General features: G+C 35.3%; 1 protein-coding gene across 1 annotated transcript in view; it reads left to right on the plus strand.

Moving 5' to 3' along the window:
- LOC109715274 overlaps window positions 1–744 on the plus strand; it is a gene marked incomplete in the record, with an annotated part of 22,876 nt that extends 22,132 nt beyond the window's left edge. Inside the window, 1 exon segment of the mRNA XM_020240207.1 lies at window positions 113–744. Coding sequence (XP_020095796.1) covers window positions 113–505 — 393 coding nt within the window.

A 19,803-nucleotide genomic window follows, 5' to 3' on the forward strand; every position in this document is an offset into this window, starting at 1 on the left:
ATATATATATATATATATATATATATATATATATTAGTTGTTGGGGAGAGCTCCAACTTTACTGATTCATCATCTGACAAATTTACTCTCATTTGTTGCCTAATTGAAACAGTTAGCCAAGGAGGATGCTAAAGTCAAAGTTTTTCTCGAAGATAAGAACATGGAGAACAATCTCAAGAAAGCTCATGTTACTCTGGCCCACAAAAGAAGCCATGGCGTTACAGCTGTTGCAAGCTACGGCGTCTATCTTGAGCAGAAGGTCCCAGTTGATTTTACCGCATTCCTCTTCTCAGACAAGTTGGCTGCACTTGAAGCACGGCTTGGGTCGGTAAATGGGGATAAGATAGACTCTAAGAATGAGTGGCCCCATGTGACCATCTGGACAGCCCCAGGCGTACCAGCAAAGGAGGCCAACACATTGCCCCAGTTGGTTTCCAAAGGCAAAGCGACAAGGCTTGTTATCGATCCTCCAGTCACCATATCAGGTGTCTTGGACTTCTATTGATTTCCAAACTTGAAATTTATTGGAGTGAGAGTAGAAACTAATTTATGAAACCAATTTTGTAATGATAGAGTGAGTGGAAGTCCCTCAAACCTCCGTTGGTAATTTTTTTTCCCCCCTTATGTAAAATTTGAGCTGAGATTCTTGTGACCTGAGTTCTACGAGGAATTTTGTTTCGGAATCAGAGAATTTTTGAAAGTACTTGCAGGAAGATACATGATTATGCTTTCTTCTTTCTCTAACCTTCTTGTTATATTGAGTGATTTTGTAATGTTCAAATAAGTTATTGCTGTTCACAAGATCATCTGGGAATCTTACGATCTCTGATGTGAGGCTATGAAGCGGTCGTGGAGTTGCGGACTGAACGTGGCAAGCAGATAGAAGTGTTCACTGATTCATCCTATGCTCAACAGGAGGATGCTCTGATATAAGGCCTGTGGGCTGGGTATCATTGTTGTCGGGTTGGACTCGGGCATTAGGCCATTTCAGTTCTGGAATCGGGCTTTTTTATAAAATAAATTTTTAAAATTTTATTATTTGCAAAATAATTTTGTCAAAATTATATTTGAAAAACTAATCACTTAAAGACGGTGAATGATTTACAGCCTTTATAAAGACGGTGAACGATTCACTGCTTTCGTAATTTCTTAAAAAAGCGGTGAATCATTCACTGCCTTTCACTTGTTTATCGTTTTTTTTTTAATAATTCAAACAATCACATAAATATTTCAACAAATCATATATAATCTTAACAAATTGAAAATTTTAATAATCTATTCATACAATCCTAACAATAAAAAAGATTCTAATAATTTATTCATACAATCGTAATAATCAAACATCACATATAATCTTAACAATTTGAAAATTCTAATAATATTTTCATATAATCCTACCAATTAAAAATTTTTAATAATCTATCCATACAATTATAACAATTAAGCAAAAATTTTAATATTCCATAGACAATCCTAACAACCTCACTTTTTTTATTTTCCGTATAATTTACATACAATTTTAACAATTTCATTTTTTTTTTCTTTCTCAAAAAATTATGAGGAGGTTGAAAGAAAAAATTATGAAGAAGCCGGTGAATGATTCACCGTTTTTAAAACTTTCAGAATGCGGCGAATGATTTACCGTGTTTCGAGAGTTAATTTGGTTATTTCGCAAATTATGAAATTTTAGATAGTTATTTTTGTTAAAAAGTCCTCCGGAATCACCACTCCCGTGCCATCTTGGATTTCAGGTTTTGAGTCTAAGGTTTCTCCAGGTTTTTTCCCTCTTGACTTCAGGTTAATCTGGAGCCCGAGTCTGGAGCTTGGTAGGTGTTTGGCTGCATGGTGCAGGCCGCATTCACAGTGTGGCCTGCGCTGCGCTACGTTTGGTGATTGCAGTTGCGCCGCAAGAAACCGCCTTGAGAATCAGTAATGTGTGTGTGGCACCTGCTGTGAACGTGAGTCTTCTCGGAAATGCACTGTGTTTGGCACCTGCTGTGAAAGTGAGTCTTCTGGGAAATCCACTTTGATTTCTCTCTCTCCCTCCCCCCTCTTACTACAGACTCTCTCTCTCTCTCTCTCTCTCTCTTTCTCTCTCTCTCTCGATTGGGGGAAGTGTTAGCTATTTATTTATTATCATAAGTTAGTTAATTCAGATTCAGTGAAAATTCGATATAAATAGAATTCGAATTTTAGTATCTCAATTTTTAAATTCATTGAAAAATATGGCTTAAAAAATGGATTCGCCAATTATTCGGATGTACGATTTATACGAATATTATATGTTCACTAATTAACAATTCAGGATAAAAATATTCGGCTATTAAGTTAAGTTTTTTTTCTCTAAATTTATGCTATTAGCATACATAGTTATAAATTCTAAAAAATATAAAAAAAGAGAGCTATAAAATAAAGGCCAATTTGCATAAAAAATTTACTAGTTTTGAGCTTTTGCAAAAGTGGGCCACTTTTTTTATTTTGCAGATTCGGACCGAATTTTCAGCAAACTGACCAAAATACCCTTATTATTTTTTCTCTCTCATCTTTTTTTTTCTTTTTCTTCTCTCGTTCATTTTTTTTTCTCTCGCCGAAAAGGCAGCGAAGGTAGAGGCAGAAGCGGAAACGGCCCGCCTCGCCTCTCACCCTCATGCTCTCGCCCTTGCCCTCACCCTCGCCCTCGCCCTCTCCCGCCCACTATCCGCCTTCCTCGCCTCCGACCCCGTTGAGGCCACGCCGTAACTCTTTTTTTTTTTTTTTTTTTTTTTGTCTTTTTGCATTTGGTGGTTTTCTTTTGAGTGAATGCTTTTTTTTTTTCTCATGTTCCCCCTCCCCCCTCGTCTACTTAAGGCAACTTCCCTTTCTCTTTCTCAGGTAACTTCCCCCTCTTTTTCTCGGTTATCCTCTCTACTCTGTCTTTTTTTTCTTCTCAGTGCCGATATATCTTCCTAAAATTATTTAAAGGAGGCAAAGACGTTACATATTGCAGATTTGCTTATTAGGTAAGTCAAAAAAATTATAATTTAATTGTTTTATTTATAAATATAGGAGTTAATTTTTATTGATATATTCGATCCACCACAAACATCTATTTTTTTTTCACAAATTATGTTATCAAACTTTTTCACACCGCAAAACTTTTGGCGAATCAAGGTAAACAAACTTTGAGTTACATCAATCTTAAAATTTTAGTTTTGCATTAGAAGATTTAAAATATTGATAAAATCAGAAGCTAAATTAAATCAATTGATACTTAAGTTTATTTAATTAATTTGTCATTTCATTTATTACTATTTTTTGATGATCTAATAAGTCNGGGAGATATTTACACTGTTTTTTCTTTTATTGCACTCTTTCAGATGTAAATTGCATCCATTAAGATGAAAGTTGCACTCTTTAAACGAAAGTTGCACTCTTTGAGAGATATTTACACTGTTTTTTCTCTTGTTCTACTCTTTAAGATATAAACTGCACCCCTTTAGGAGATATTTATACTGTTTCTCCTGTTGTTGCACTGTTTATCTTCTTGTTGCACTATTTCTTCTCTTGTTATACTGTTTTTCCTCTTAAACTGCACCCTTTAAGAGAAAAAATAGTGTAGCAAGAGGAGAAATAGTTAACAAGAAAAGAAACAGTATAAATATCTTTTAAAAGGATACAGTTTACATCTCAAAGGGTATAAGAAGAGGAGAAACAGTATAAATATCTTTCAAAGAGTGCAATTTTCGTTTAAAGAGTGTAATTTTCATCTTAATGAATGCAGTTTACATTTGAAAGAGTGCAATAAGAGGAGAAACATTGTAAATATCTCTCAAAAAGTACAATTTTTATTTAAAAAGTGTAATTTTTATCTTAAAACTGTAATTTACATCTTATGTAGTACAACTTATGTCTATAATAGTGCAACATTTTTTAAAACAGTACAATTTAATTTTAACCGTACAATTTCATCTTCATCTTTCTTTTTCTATAATTTTTTATCTTTATTTTTTTTTCTTGCTTCTTCTGTAATTTTTTTTGTCACCCCTCTCTGCTAACGACTACGGCGCCGGCAACGACGCCGCTAAGGACCCCTGCTCCGAGGCTGCAGTGCCGTAGCGACCTCCACGGTGTCGGCGTCGGCGATGATGCGTCGTCGTCGGAGGCGGCAGATGAGGAGGGAGAGGGAGAGGACAAGAAGGGCGAGGAAGGGCGAGAAAGGCGTCGTTGTTGGAGACGGTGGAGGTGAGTCGGAGAGGGAAAAAAAAAAAAAAGTCGTGGCATGGCCTTGGTTGGGTAGGAGGCGAGGAAGGTGGGGGGTGCGCGGGTGAGGGCAAGGGCAAGGGCGAGGGCGAGAGGGTGAGAGGTGAGGCGGGCTGTTTCTGCTTCCGCCTCTGCCTGCACTTCTTTCTTCGGCGAGAGAAAAAAAAATGAACGAGAGAAAAAAAAAAAGGAGAGAGAAAGAGGAGAGTGAAAAAGTAATAAGGGTATTTTGATCAGTTTGCTGAAAATTCGGACCCAATCTGCAAAATCAAAAAAGACTGTCCAGTTTTGCAAAAGCTTAAAATTTATGAATTCTTTATGCACATTGGCCTAAAATAAAATAGATTAAGTAAAAAAAAATAATAGCAAAATTTATTATCGTCTTCATTTTCATCTTTTTCATGATCCAATATTTCGGAAGGTCATTAAGTTTTTCAATAATTCGCGAATAATCCGGCGATAATTTAGAAAGGAATTTTATCCCAAAAATTTGCGGGTTTTTTCGGCTGAATAGTTGGACATACGCGAATTATTAGCGAATAATAAATCTAACCCAAAAATTCACGTATTATTTCGATCTTTTGGAAATAAATCGTGTACAGACCGGTTTATTCGGCTTTTCAATAAATCGCGAATAATTCACTAATTAACTATGTTTATTATAGCCTAAAATATGCTTAATTTTTTGTTCCATGATAGTAGACTCAGGAAGCTAATATTTGAGTTGGGTTAGCCTAATAATTTAAGTGTGATTGCGGTTTATAATAAACCTAACGACAAGAGGTCTTATAATAGACATAATGTTCATATGAGTTGAGTCAGGATTGAAGTCTGTGAAGTCTGTGAGTGTTGTGGTTGAGCCTTAAGTGTGATGAATGCGCCGTCGTATCAGTCCATATTTTTGGAATAGTTAGTGCTTACGATTCAAAGTTAGGACACGTTGGTTAGGTCATGAGACCAAGGGAGGGGAGCGGCGGGCTTGGGTGAGGGGGTGGGGGAGCAGGAGCAGAGCGACAGTGATGGTGGGAGAGCGGCGATCTCACGAAAGAATTTAAGGATCAGAAAGTTTACTGTGTCACACTTACACTACATCATCAATAACCAACCAATTATATCTTTTTTTTTGAGAAAAAGGTAAAATAAAAATATTTTTCTGATAAACACGATGGAATTGATGAATTCCAAAAAAAAAATTGCATTGGTTGAGAACGCCATATCAGCAATATAATTAGTGCATTCTAAGTCATTAATAATGGATCTTTGTGTCTGATTAGCTTTGGTCGGCATGTACTTATACTCCGATTGGTACGAAATCACGATAGTATCGAACTTACTTTCGGTTGGAATAAATGAAATCGGATTGAATTTTTGTTATTTATTTTTCGTTTTGTTTTGTTTGTAAACGTACAACTTAGATAAAGAATTTAGTCAGGGTATTTGTTTTAAGAAAAGAGAATTTTTGGAGGGAAGCTCTTTCTTGTAGGCGAAGAATACAAGCGGGTGCATATCTTATCTCATATGTGCTTATATTCATCAAAATTATTATAAAATAGTAACAAATGAATTTAAGACTAAATTACAGCAAATCCTCTTATAAGTATTCATTTTTTTTATTCTTTCTTTCTAACTTTTAAAAACTTATATTTTATCTTCTTCTTAATATTTAAAGTTGTTGCATTTAATCCTCCTTCGTTAGGATTTCATTATTATTCTGTCTATTTTTTATAATTTATACAAAAAATATCCTTCAAAATAACATAATTATATTAACAAATGTTATTTCTTCTTATAAAAGAAGTATGTGTAATTTGGTTATTTTGTCCTCTCTATTAATATCGTACCCTTCGAAAAATTTTTCCGAAATTTTAAAGAAGAAACATATAGATTTTTTTAATAGTCATGAAGGAAAAGTAAAAAAACGAATATTTACAGAAAAATTTTCTATAATTTAACCTAAGTTTAAAGGCCAATTTGCATAAAAATTCACTAATTTTGGACTTTTGCAAAAGTGGACCACTTTTTTCGATTTTGTAGATTCAAGCCGAAATTTCAGCAAACTGACCAAAATACTCTTATTACTTTTTCTCTCTTCTCTCTCTCTTTTTTTTTTTTTTTTTTTTTTTTTTTTTTCTCTCGTTCTTTTTTTTCTCTCTCCGAAGAAGGCAGCGGAAGCGAAGGCGGAAACAGCCCGCCTCGCCTCCACCTCGCCTCCGCCTCGCACGCCCTCGTCTGTGCACTCCAGCCCTCCTCGCCTCCAACCCTGCTGAGGCCGCGTCGTCACCTTTATTCTCCACTAGGGCACGGCGACGTCGAGACGCAGGCTCTTTTCCTCCACCGCACGTAGGAACACCGAGACGTCGTCGGAGGCGGCGAGATCGCCTCCGACGACGTCGCGANCCTCCTCGCCTCCGACCCTGTTGAGGCCGCGCCACCATCCTTTTTCTCAACTAGGGCATGGTGACGTCGAGACGCAGGCTCTTCTCATCCACCGCGCGTCGGAACGCCGAGACGTCGTTGGAGGCGGCGAGATCGCTTCTGACGACGTCGCGATGATTGCAATAGAAAGTAAGGCAGAGCTGGTGACAAAAAAAATTATAAAAAAAAATAAGAATAATAAAAAATAAAAAAATTATTTTTTTTCTACAGAAAAGATAAAAAATATAGGAGAAGAAAGAAGATGATGAAATTTCACTCTTAAAAAATATTACACTGTTTTAAAAAAAATTTGCACTGTTTTAATGAAAATTGCACTATTTCATATAGAAATTGCACTCTTTTAAAATAGGCTTTACACTCTTTTGGCCAAGATTGCACCATTTAGAAAAATTTTGTACTATTTCTTTTCTTTTTTTTTTTTCTCTTCTCCTTCTTCTTCCTGCGGGAGATGGACACCTCCCAGCGCCGGCTCCAGACCTTCCTCGCCCCTACCCCCTCCCCCTCGGTGAGCGCATCCCTACCCCCAAGCAACCTGCCGGCCCCTCCCTCCTCCGCCTCCTACTCTCCCAGGCCAAAACCTCGTCATCGTCGTCATCATCGGCGGCGGCGAGGGTCGCGACGGTGCGGCGGCTCCGGGAGCTGGCGCGGGAGTCGGAGAAGAACCGCGCGGCAATGACGACGCGGGAGATGAGGTCGGCGATGGTGGAGATCGCGCTCGAGAAAGGGGGGATTCAGATTTGGAGGCGGAGGCGATAGGGGTGCTGGTGGTGGTGGGGGTGGGGGTGGGGGTGGGGGAGGAGNGGTTCTAACGTGGTAAATTCTTTTAAAACGTGATAAAGAAAAGAAAAAAAAAGAGAGAGAAATAGAAGAAGAAGAAGAAGAAGAAGGACGTCCTCGTCGTGGGTGGGAAGAAGAAGAAGAAGAAGAAGAAGAAGAAGGACGTTCTCGTCGTGGGTGGGACGTCCTCGTAGAGGGGGCGGGGGCGGCGGCGGCTCCTCCGGCGCCCCCGCTGCGCCGCGTACTCGCGCCGGCGGAGGGGTCGCCGCTAGCGCGCACACGCCAAGAGGAAGCGGTCCGTGTCGCGCTTGTCGGGGGCGTGGGCGCTCGCGGCAGCACGAGCAGCTGGGCGCGGTGCTCCGGGAGCTAGTGAGGGAGCCGGCTGGGGTTGTGGCGAGCATGCGGCGGCGGCGGCGGCGCGATCGACCCCGAAGGCCGTAGCTGCACGCGTGGTGGCGGGAGGGGTTGGTGGTGTCGACGAGGTCGGTGAGACGGTGGCGACGGTGGAGGCTTAAAAAGTGTAAATTCAATTTTAAAAGAGTGCAATTTCTATATGAAATAGTGCAATTTTCATTAAAACAGGGCAAATATTTTTTTTAAAACAATGTAATTTTTTTTTAAGAGTGCAATTTCATTATCTTCTTTCTTCTTCTATATTTTTTGATCTTTTCTGTGGAAAAAAATAATTTTTTATTTTTTATTATTCTTATTTTTTTCTATAATTTTTTTTGTCACCACCTCTTCCTTGCTTTCTATCACAATCATTGCGACGTCGTCGGAGGCGATCTCGCCACCTCCGAGGACGTCTTGGCATTCCGACGCGCGGTGGAGGAGAAGTGTTACGCCCCGGATTACTCGTTTCCTCGGGCACGCCGACAAATCCATTGTATACAGAGGAATTTTTCCTGTATACGAAACGATAGCTGTACCTGTACCTGTAATCATACAATACTACAACCAGTAGTATGGAGCTGCTAGAAAGAAATAAAACATATATAATAACAGTGGTTCCATATACATACATAAAATTTTGGTACACAAAAATACTCACTCCAGCGAAATACAACATATATTAGTATGTATCAGAATTAAAATTACAACTATCTGCAGTTGGTACTCCTCTAGCTCTATAACTCGTCAAGAAGGACTCTAACTCGCATCATCCTTTTCACGATCAGTATCAGCAGAAGCAGCAATCGCAACCGAAGGTTTTGCAAAAGATCCACAACTGGGTGCGAGAACTACTGCAAAAAGAAGCAGTCCTCAGTCGGTACCGCTATCGACCTCAACAGCTCACCCACTAAGTCTACAGATGTATGTTCAATGATAGTAAGGAATTATAAATAATTTACAACTATATGCAACTATACTATTATGATCCAATACTAACTATCTGTAGAAGAAAATACAATCTCTGACCCAATCTCACTAGGGACTGTGAATATACCCGTCCTCACTGTCAAAGCTACACTAACAACTACCACGCTGGATAGTCAGTGGAGAGCGAGTCCAACCAGAACACAACGACACCAACGCAACAGCACTAAGCCCGACTCCGGAGTGGCACTCGTGTGAGCTATCCAACCGAGTATGCAAGCGTATCTCTGTTGAGCTCAATCAGGCTCTCACAGACTATAGTCAAAGTAACCAGGGTTTAACAACCAACTCATGTGCTCTCGGTACAATCTGATAGAAAAACAGCAATCTGGGTCCATCGTCAACCTCAACGGCACCCGACAGTCCGGAACAACCTAAATACTGCTGTAAAAATAAGCTCGGCATCCAAGCACGAGTGTAAATGCATTCTACACTAATTAGGATATCCACCGCTCACAAACTGCGGCGATACAAACAAACTACGGCTTCTGCGGCGATACAAACAAACTACGGCTTCTAGAGCTAAATCTGATAGTTTTAACATATGACGGTGTAGAAACGCTAGTTTTCTCCTAAGTCAATTCTAAGTCCAACATGTATAATTTATTTAAAATACTAATATTGCTCCAAATTCAGATTTCAAGAAATCTATGCACATCGATGAATTCGAGCTAATTAATATGATAAACAAGATCAAGATACATGTCGACAATAACTAGGCTTGGGAGAAAACCCGTAAAATCAGGTAAGCATCATTAATCCACCTTTAGTGCTAATCCACAGTAGGGAGGGATCGCCGGAAAACCCTGCCAAGAACAGCAACAATCCAGAAACAAGCTATTTATGAGTCTACACACAAAAATCACCAAAACTTCATCAATAATCCAAAATTCAGCACTTAAGCTTAAATTAGCCTCAATCTCAATGTCAACTTCACCTTCCAATCTTCAAATCAGGTGAGAAAGGGTTCCAAATCCAGTGAACTATGATGGAGTATCATCCTCAGGTCCGAAATCCAGCTTCCTCCAAAAATTACAGCAAGAAAATCCACAAACTCACAATTTCAGTCCAAAAACACTATCAGCGCAAAAAAATACCAAATTGACTATACTAATCTCAATCAAATATTGTCAAAATAGGCTCCACGAAATCTTCAGAAAGTCTTCTAACCAACAAACCAAATTTAGTGGCAAACGGAGCTTCCTACGTCGCACGCGAGCCAAAACGCCGAAGGTCGCTGTTGGAATTCTACTAAAACTGCAGTCCTCTAGGTGAAAGTGTGCAATTTGGAGAAATTAGAGGGGTTGGAATGCACTTTTGGCCTTCTCTGTGAAGAAGAGGTGAAAAGGGTTCACAGGGGTCGAACTCCACCTATTTATAGTGAGGTGAAACGGTCAGATAAGCCCCAGGGACAAAAAAAAAAACCTGCTGCCCCTGCAGAAACGGACATTTTCGGGCACCCGAAATCATATTCTGGGTGTTCGAAACCTCCAGGCTACACAAATGCTCCCCTTCGGTTCCCCCGCCCGCGGTGTGCTGCATCCTTAACTTGGTCCGACGGAACTCACCTACCACGTTACACGTGTCAGCACAGGCGATATTCACAAAATAAATTTTCGGATCCACATTTGGGCGCCCGAAATTAGGATCCGAATTGACTTCCAGTTCTGCTCAAACCAGCACTCAAGTTCTGAACGACCCAAATCCAGTTCTGGACGCCCGAAACTGGCAAAACTTCAGTTTTGCTTATTTGAGTGCGTCGAATCTATTTCTGCATCCATTTCGTGCAGAAACAACTCTGACTCAGTCCGACACTCTCCAGATGTGTCGACCAGTCACTAAAACTGTAGCCAACTCTATCCAAAACTCCGGAACACTACAAGAAGAGCCTGCGTCTCGACGTCGCCGTGCCCTAATTGAGAAGAAGGGTGACGACGCGGCCTCAGCAGGGTCGGAGGCGAGGATGGCTGGAGTGCACGGGCGAGGGCGTGCGGGGCGGAGGTGAGGCGGACTGTTTCCACCTCCGCCTCCGCTGTCTTCTTCGGAGAGAGAAAAGAAAGAATGAGAGAAAAAAAAAAGAGAGAGAAAAAATAATAAGGGTATTTTGATTAGTTTGCTGAAATTTCGGTCCGAATCTACAAAATCAAAAAAAATAATCCACTTTTATTAAAGCCGAAAATTAGTGAATTTTTTATGCAAATTGGTCAAGTTTAAATTATACCCACAAATACTTTTGAATATATGGTCTAATAAATTTTAACTTGCTAAGGAGTTATTATATCAACATGTATTGTCGTTGGGCACTTGGTCCTTGGATGGATTCTTCAGACTTCTTCCCAATACGGCGTCAACCCACGACGAGAGTCTAGTATATAACAGTTGCATCACAGTATTTATATTCAGTGAATTATATATTTTTTTAAAATAAATATAATAAAAATATTTTAAAAAAATCATCTCAAAAAAATAATATAATTATTTAGGAGATAGTACTGCTACATTACAGATATTTTCGAACTGAGGGAAACGCGTTAGGACTTTGAATGGACTGGGACGACTTGCCAGTACGTGTGTCACATTCCACACCACAGTACGCACGCTTTGCAGCCGAGTACAGGAGAAATTCTATACTGTCACAACCATGTCATTAATAATAAGTCAATCATATTTTTTTTTTTTCGAATAAAAGTATAATAAAAATATTTTTTACAATCATGATAGGATATATATTTTTTTTAAAAAATATTTGATTAATCTGTAATGCCACGTCATCAATATATCTGGTGTATTCTAGAAATTTTCCGAGTATAGCACCCAAATTTGACTGCAAGCCACAATGTGACATTGATGCGCTGTAAATTGTACCATCGGATGTGTTTGTTTCACCAATAGAGTAGAAGAATGAAGTTGCATTTGTCACTTGATTTACAATGACTTTTTCGTAGGTCGCAATCCAAACTTTCCAAATAACATAATTAATTTCGACTCACTCCAACAAAGTCAATTACAAAAGAAAAAAAAATTAATCCATCTCTCACGTCTCTAATTTTTACGATATTCAGCCTGATTGGCGTAATTATTGAAAAAATAATTTTTACATAATTAATTTTTATTTGGAGAATTAATTTTTGGTTAAAAATTGTAAAGTATTTTGTTGAGTCTAGATGAAAATCGATTTTTTCTGAAGTAATTTTTGTAAAACTGTTCGGTGAATTTTTTTACTATTTGCAAGTAATAATTTTCATTGCTTGATTTTATTTTTAAAATTTAATTTGAATTTATTTTAAATTTAGAATTTAAAATTTAAAATTTTGAATTTAAAATTTGAACTAGAAATTAAAATTTTATATTTGAATTTATAAATATAAATTTAAACTTTAAAATTCTTAAATTTTTAAATTTTAAATTTAGATTCTAGATTCAAAAATTTAAAATTTAAAATTTAAAGTCTTAAATTTTAAATTTTAAATCTTAAATTTTAAATTTTCAAATTTTGAATCTAGAATCTAAATATGAAAATTGAAAACTAAAAGTTAAAAATTAAAAATTATCTAAATTTGAAAATTGAAAATTTACAATTTAAATTTTAAATTTTAATTGTAAATTTTAAAATTTTAAATTTTGAATTTTAAATTTTGAAATTTGAGATTTGGAACTTAAATCTTTGAATTTAAAACTTAATATCTAAGTTAAAATATACATTTAAAACTTAAGATCTAAATCTAAATCTAAATTTAAATTTAAATTTTCAGCATAAAATTTAATTTAAATTTAAAATTTGAGTCTAAATTCAGGACCAGATTCAAGAAGTAGGTTTGAGCTGCTAGTGATTTTAGGCCTCTAAAATCGAAAAATTTATTCTAAAAATTGGATTCAGATTTTGAACAAGATATTACCAAACACTCTATTGAAAAAAAAAAAATGACTTTGGATTTTAAAATCATTTTTCATTATCTAGGCCAAATACCCCTATTCATTTCATACCAAATAAATAGCAGATTCAGGTCCACATCTATACAAATAGATAGCAAAAGAAGAGTAATTTATTTGAACTCTAGTTTATCCAAAAATCTATTTCAATTTGAATGTCACCAAGTGGTGGAACAAACAGGCTAGTCTCAATATTGGATAAAGGTTTAAGCTTTGCGAGAATACCAACATGGAAAATACTATATGTACACTCTATATAGGGGTGCACATTTTATATTACTTCATCCTAAGCTTGTTGGAATCGGTACTTATGCTAATATTGATTACGTAATTCAGAATCTAAAATCAATAAGTGTTATAATAGCAAATTGCGCTTCCAATAATTGGTATCAGAGCCGGAAAGTACCCAATGATTTTTAAGCTAGACAACAACAAATTTGGAAAGAATATGTGTAGTGTTCCTGAGCTTTGGATAGGATTGGCTTCAGTATTATAGACTGGTCGACATCTCTGGAGAGTGTCGGANGAGTAGCTCTGTATTTTGGATCTGAACTATGTATATGAAACTCTGTTTTATTTAGCTTCAGTTTTCTCTAGCAGCTCTCTACTACTGTCCGTAGTAGTGTTTGATTTACAGGTACAGCTATCGCTTCGTATACAGGGAAAATTTCTTTGTATATGGCGGATTTGTCGGCGTGCCCGGGGAACGTGTAATCCGGGGCGTGACAATATGGAACCAATGTACTAGATTGTTATGTCAAAGTCAAGCGATTTATAGCAGATCGACGAAGGTGACGCTCAGGTAAAACTGAAGCAAGAAATCACTTCGAAAAAGTTGGCCTCCACACAATACACAAGAGAAGCGGTTGTGGCTCTTGACTAAAAAAGAGCGAGGAGAGCCTGTGAAGAGATCAAAGAAGACTTGACCAAATAGCTTAGAGGGAGAGGTAAATAAGCCGAAGTACGGAAAACTTGGCTAGATCATGATAGAACTTCAATATATCAAAAATATTTATGTCTGAAACTTAATTTTTGAATTTTTAAATTTCATTATGGATTTAGATTGATTTATTCAACCTAATTTACAAAAGTTCGATGGAATAAATTTTAAACAATGAAAAAGCGCCATTCGGCGTTTTTTAGAATCCCAAGATTTCTGGGATGTAGTGGAGAATAGAAATTATGAAAAGAATGTAGTAAAGAAGAATTCAAAAAGAGAAACAGAGAAGCTCTATCATATATTTTTCTAGCAGTGAATCTGTCATTGATTGAAAAAATTTCAAGGGCAAAGAAAGCACGTGAAGTGTGGAGAATGTAGCAAAATTTAGAGAAGACATGTAGGAAGAGAATGAAATTCAAGAACAAGAAGAAGAAACAATTCAACTCAATAGTAAAGATGTAGATGCCCTAATTTGTAAAGAAACTTGAAAAGATCTATCTGATCAGAATCATAAAGAAGATATGATTCACGAAAAATATGCCGATGATCAAAATGTTGCAACTCAGGTCGACAAAAAAGTTCACAATAATGATGTGATTAAAGAACTTTTTGTCGATGAAATAATTATGCATCAAATTAAAGAGGAAGTTGACTCTTTTTCTAATGTTACTGAAGAAACTTTCATATATCATATAATGTAAATGAAGAAGAGAAAATAACAAATAAAAATATAAAATTAAAATACAGAGTTTTGGTACAATGCAAGACACACAGTGAAACCAACGAACCCAAAATATTAAATCCAGATATATGCAGGAACCTGCAAATCTTTAAGGATGATGTGGATAATCACGACTACAGGTGGCAGAGATTCTGCACATGGCAACATTATTGGACAATAATAGCAACAAAGGCAATAATAGCAACAGAGATTGCAAAACAAAGTTCACGTTTCATAGAATTTGCGACTCAAAAATGAAGTTTGGATTAAAGGAGAATATTGTAATAATAATTCAAACTTAATTTAAAATTTAGTTAGAGATAGAGTATATCTATATTATATATTGATGTAATTATAGTAGGATTTGTCTAAAGTAAAAGTTGAATTTATCATATATTATGGTTTCATAGCTATATATAGTTAGACACAGATTAATTAGAGAAAGAAGCCACAATAAACATGACTGCATGGGTGTTGCCTAAGATGTAATTAAATATTTTTTATTAATAAAGTATTAGTTTAGTTATCTTCTTTCGTCTCCAATATCTTTTCTTCATATTATATTTTGTTCTATTTTAGATTTTAGGTTACATAATCGATATTAGCATAAGTACGGATTCTAACAATTGGTATCAGAGAAAATTACGCTTCTAATATAAAATGACTTATTGACACGAGAGTTTTATGTAATTTAGCCTTCTATATAATTTGAGGGTAAAAGGTAAAAAGAGCTCAAATCTATACAATTTTGGAGTAAAGTAAAAACACATCAGGTCATCAACAAACCATTTTAGCCATCATCTTGTTTTGTGAAATTTAAATTAATACAGAATAATTCAAACATCCTAAAAATTGAAATTATTTTTTTTTGGGAAAACTTCAAAAACCCCCCTGTGGTTTCGTAGTTTCTCACTTTGCCCCTCTGTGGTTTAAAATGTATCAATTTGCCCCCCTGTGGTTTTGTTTTTCTCTTTTTCTTATCAATTTCATTTTTTTTTCCCTTAAATCAGTAATAAAGTTGAAATTAAAGGGTACTAAAGTGAATATTTGATAAATCTAGATGGATATCTGAAGTTTTTTTGTATATAATTTAACGAAATATTAACAAAAAAACTACCGAAAAGATAAAAACGAAATCACAGGGGGGCAAATTGATACACTTTAAACCACATGGGGGCAAAGTGAGAAACTACGAAACCACAGGGGGGGTTTTTGAAGTTTTCCCTTTTTTTTTCATCTTAAATAATATTGTTTTAAGCTAATAAGTTCTATACAATCTAAAAAAGAGAAACTCAGAATTAGATTCCAAATTCCCCCTAAAGGAAAAAAAAAAGCCCTTAAGATGATTATTTGCCACACATGAATTGGCCCTACCCATCTCAAGTTTTTAATCAATTTTTAAGCTCTCAGTGGTGCAAATCCACAGATGGTAAAGAATGAAACATAAGATGGTATTGAGGGTTCATGAATGCATGATGCAACAAACATGTGGATGGATGCCAAAAAGTAATATTTTTTTTTTGAAAAGGAAAAAAAACAAAATAAAATAAATAAAATGCCACTACAAGTTGCAATGCAAGTTAAAAGTCAAGTCAAGAAACTTTGATTAATCATATCTTAAAAAGGGAATCTTAGAACAAGATCTCATCCAAACCACCACACCACAAAAAAAAAAAGAAAAAAAGAAAAAAAAAAAGAAAAAGTTATTTGTACATCCAAAAATGTGTGTACATCCTACTAAAAAAAATGTCAAAATATATAGTGACGCCCCCTCAATTACAGTTTATTTTCAAAATAGACACTTAACTAAAAAAAGATTCTCTCAAATTAATTGTTGATTTCACCAATTTTAATAATTTTAATTATACTTAAGAAAAAAAACAAGTAGACTCATTAATGAAAACTAATAGAGCCATTAAATTAGATAAAATGTTTTATCTAATTATAAAATCTCAAATAAAAGAGTCTGAAAGTTGCGGAAGGGTTTTAGAAAAAAGTAAAATTAAAGTTGAGGTCTCTATTTCCAAATATCTTATAGGTCGAGGGGTGTCCATATATTTTTGCCAAGGACAATAAAAAGGAGGGAAGGGGCAAGTAATTAACGAAGGAAATGAATATGGATGATAACAACTCTCCGCTTTAGACGTGGCCTCTACTTTTTTCTTTTTTTTTTCTTTTATTAAATATAAGATGGAAAATAGTATACGTTAGTTTACTCCACGTGACAAAATGTACCATCCAGATATTCCCTTTTATAAAAAAAGGAAAATATGTGCCCAAAATATTAGTTTCTTAGATAGCAAGATTCCAATTTTAGTTAACGTTGAGCATGTTCGGCCAGTGTAAGATCCTCCAAATGGTAATCTTAAGGTAATTATTTTTTACATGTAACTTGGGTAACCATCATCCAAACAAATCAGTATAAATATATTTTGATTTTGGCTAAATTACAGAAAACTTTTCTAAGAATATCCGATTTTTCATTTTCTTTTTTATCATTCAAAAATTCACACTTTATCCGTTTAAAAAATAAAAAATATTAACAGAAAATACGCTGCGACAAAATGACCAAATTATCTCTCATTTTCTTCTGGGTGGGCGTGGACGGAGAGGTCGGCGAGGGCGAGGGCGAGGGCGAGTGCGAGGGTGAGTTAGCGGAGGCAGGCGAGGGCGTGTGTGTAGGCATGGGAAGAGAGGCGAGGGTGAGACGGCGCGGCCGAGGATGAGAAAAGAGGAAGGTTTCAGCAGTATTTTGGATATAAAAAAGGGACATAAACGGAACCCTATTGTAATACTGACGGTGAGATCAAAGTGAACATTTTTTATTTTTTAAGGGGATAAAATGTAGATTTTTGAATGAGGAATTTGAAAAAGCGGGTATTAAAAGGAAGATTTTTTGTAATTTAGGCTTTGATTTTTGGCACGATTTCTTTAGTTTTATGCTATTAGGAGGCATTGGTAATAGTTTTTGAAGCCATTGTGAAAATTAAGATCCATTTTGGAAACTCCTATTCTTTGTCTTATGTGAAACAATAATAGTTTTTCCTAAAATTAGTATTTTTGATGTTTTATTTTCAATTCTCTTTGGTACTGAGTGAAAAGAACAGTAGGGCAGAATTGGAATGATGATTTTTTTTCCGTGGATAGCCGGGTTGTAGATCAAAATTGCATCCCTACTCCCATCGCACATCTAATCTCTGAATAAGTCAATTCTTATTCCAAACTGAAATGATAATAATTCATCTTTAGTTACTTTTCTTCAATATTGAGAATCGTAAATGTTCCTCGTTATTATATATCTGTACTTTGTATTTTAAATCTTAATACATCTACACACAGAATCCATAATGGAATTTAAATATATATTATCCTTCTCAGATATATGAAAAAAAAATTAAATAAATTATTATATTCTTTTACCGACCGTCTCTAGAGCAAGTGGCAAAGGATTTAATGGTTGGTACCTGAGACTTAATTAAGTTCGAATCCTAGTTGATTCATATTTCCAGCTAAGTTTATTTCTAAATGAAATAAACGAAGCGGGTAGCGTGCTACCTATCTCTAAAAAAAAAAACTATTATATTCTTTTTATCTTTTTTTCTTACTAAAAAATTTCTAAAATAAAATCGTGTTTATCTTCAAATCGTGTTTATCCCATCTAACGCTCAATTATTGATTGAAAGGGTTCAAAATCAATAATTTTTAATGATTGATATATGTCGTTTTCAAGTTTAACGGTATAGAAGTATTCAAATCAGATGAAATTTTGGTACAAAATTTTTTATACTATCTACAACAAGATCAATATTTCTGATCGAAAATTTTAGTACTATTTCACCACGTTTTATAAGATTTTTATTTTCAGCCGTTAAAAATTATTGATTTTGAATCCTTTTGATTGCTAGATAAATGATATCGAAAAATCGCAAAAATTATTTTCTAGAAACTTCAAATACGCTAGATCAAGTCTAACAGAGCTGATCGTCGATTCGGAAATTCCATCATCGAAAACGGCTCCTGAGAGCATAGCAGTCCCGCTCTCTCTCTCTCTCTCTCTCTATATATATATATATAAAGAGAGAGAGAGAGAGGCTCCTATCTTTTCGAAATTACGGAAACTTTCGTACTTGTAAGTTATTTCCGATGATGGGGCATCTGATTCGGTGATCGAGTATATTAAGACATGATCTACGTTATTAGAACTATTTAGAAACTAAATTTCATAATTTTTTGATTTCATTAGCATAGTAAATAAGTAGCCTCAAAATGAACGGCTGAAAATAAAAATCTCATAAAAACTAGCGATAAATGACTCAAATTTCAAATCGGAAGTATTGATCTTGCTATTTATGTTAAGTAAAATTTTTTATTAAAATTTCATGTAATTTGCATTGTTCTACACCGTTGAATTTAAAAACATCAACATTGACTATTAAAATTGTCATTTTCAAGATCTTTTGATCACTAGGTAATGATATCGATATAAAATTTGGTGTTTAGATAGTTCCAATAGCGTAGATTATGTATAACAGAGCCGATCATCGAATCGGATGCGTTATTATCGAAACAACTTACAAGCATGGAGGCCTCAATACTTTCGAAAGTACAAAAGACGTACTATATATATAGAAAGAGAGCGAGAGAGAGAGAGAGAGAGAGAGAGAGAGAGAGAGAGCAGAACTGCTGTGCTCTTAGGAGCACGGAGGCCTCCGTGCTCCTGAACCATTTTCGATGATGGAATTTCCGAATCGACAATCAGCTTCATTAGATTTGATCTAGTGTATTTGAAGTTTTTAGAAAATAATTTTCGTGATTTATCCCATCTACCGCTCAATTATTAATTGAAAGGGTTCAAAATCAATAATTTTTAATGGTTGATATCTGTCGTTTTCAAGTTTAACGGTATAGAAGTATTCAAATCTGATAAAATTTTGGTACAAAATTTTTTATACTATCTACAACAAGATCAATATTTCTTAAAATCAGCTAATCAATATTTCTTAAAATGGTAAAAAGATAAAGAATATAATAGTTTATCCCATCTACCGCTCAATTATTGATTGAAAGGGTTCAAAATCAATAATTTTTAATGGTTGATATCTGTTGTTTTCAAGTTTAATGGTGTAGAAGAATTCAAATCAGATGAAATTTTGGTACAAAACTTTTTATACTATCTACAACAAGATCAATATTTCTGATCGAAAATTTTAGTGCTATATCACCACGTTTTATAAGATTTTTATTTTCAGCCGTTAAAAATTATTGATTTTGAATCCTTTTGATTGCTAGATAAATGATATCGAAAAATCGCAAAAATTATTTTCTAGAAACTTCAAATATGCTAGATCAAGTCTAACGGAGCCGATCGTCGATTCGAAAATTC

This window comes from Ananas comosus, linkage group 9 (genome assembly GCF_001540865.1).
Source record: "Ananas comosus cultivar F153 linkage group 9, ASM154086v1, whole genome shotgun sequence".
Taxonomy (NCBI): Eukaryota; Viridiplantae; Streptophyta; class Magnoliopsida; order Poales; family Bromeliaceae; genus Ananas; species Ananas comosus.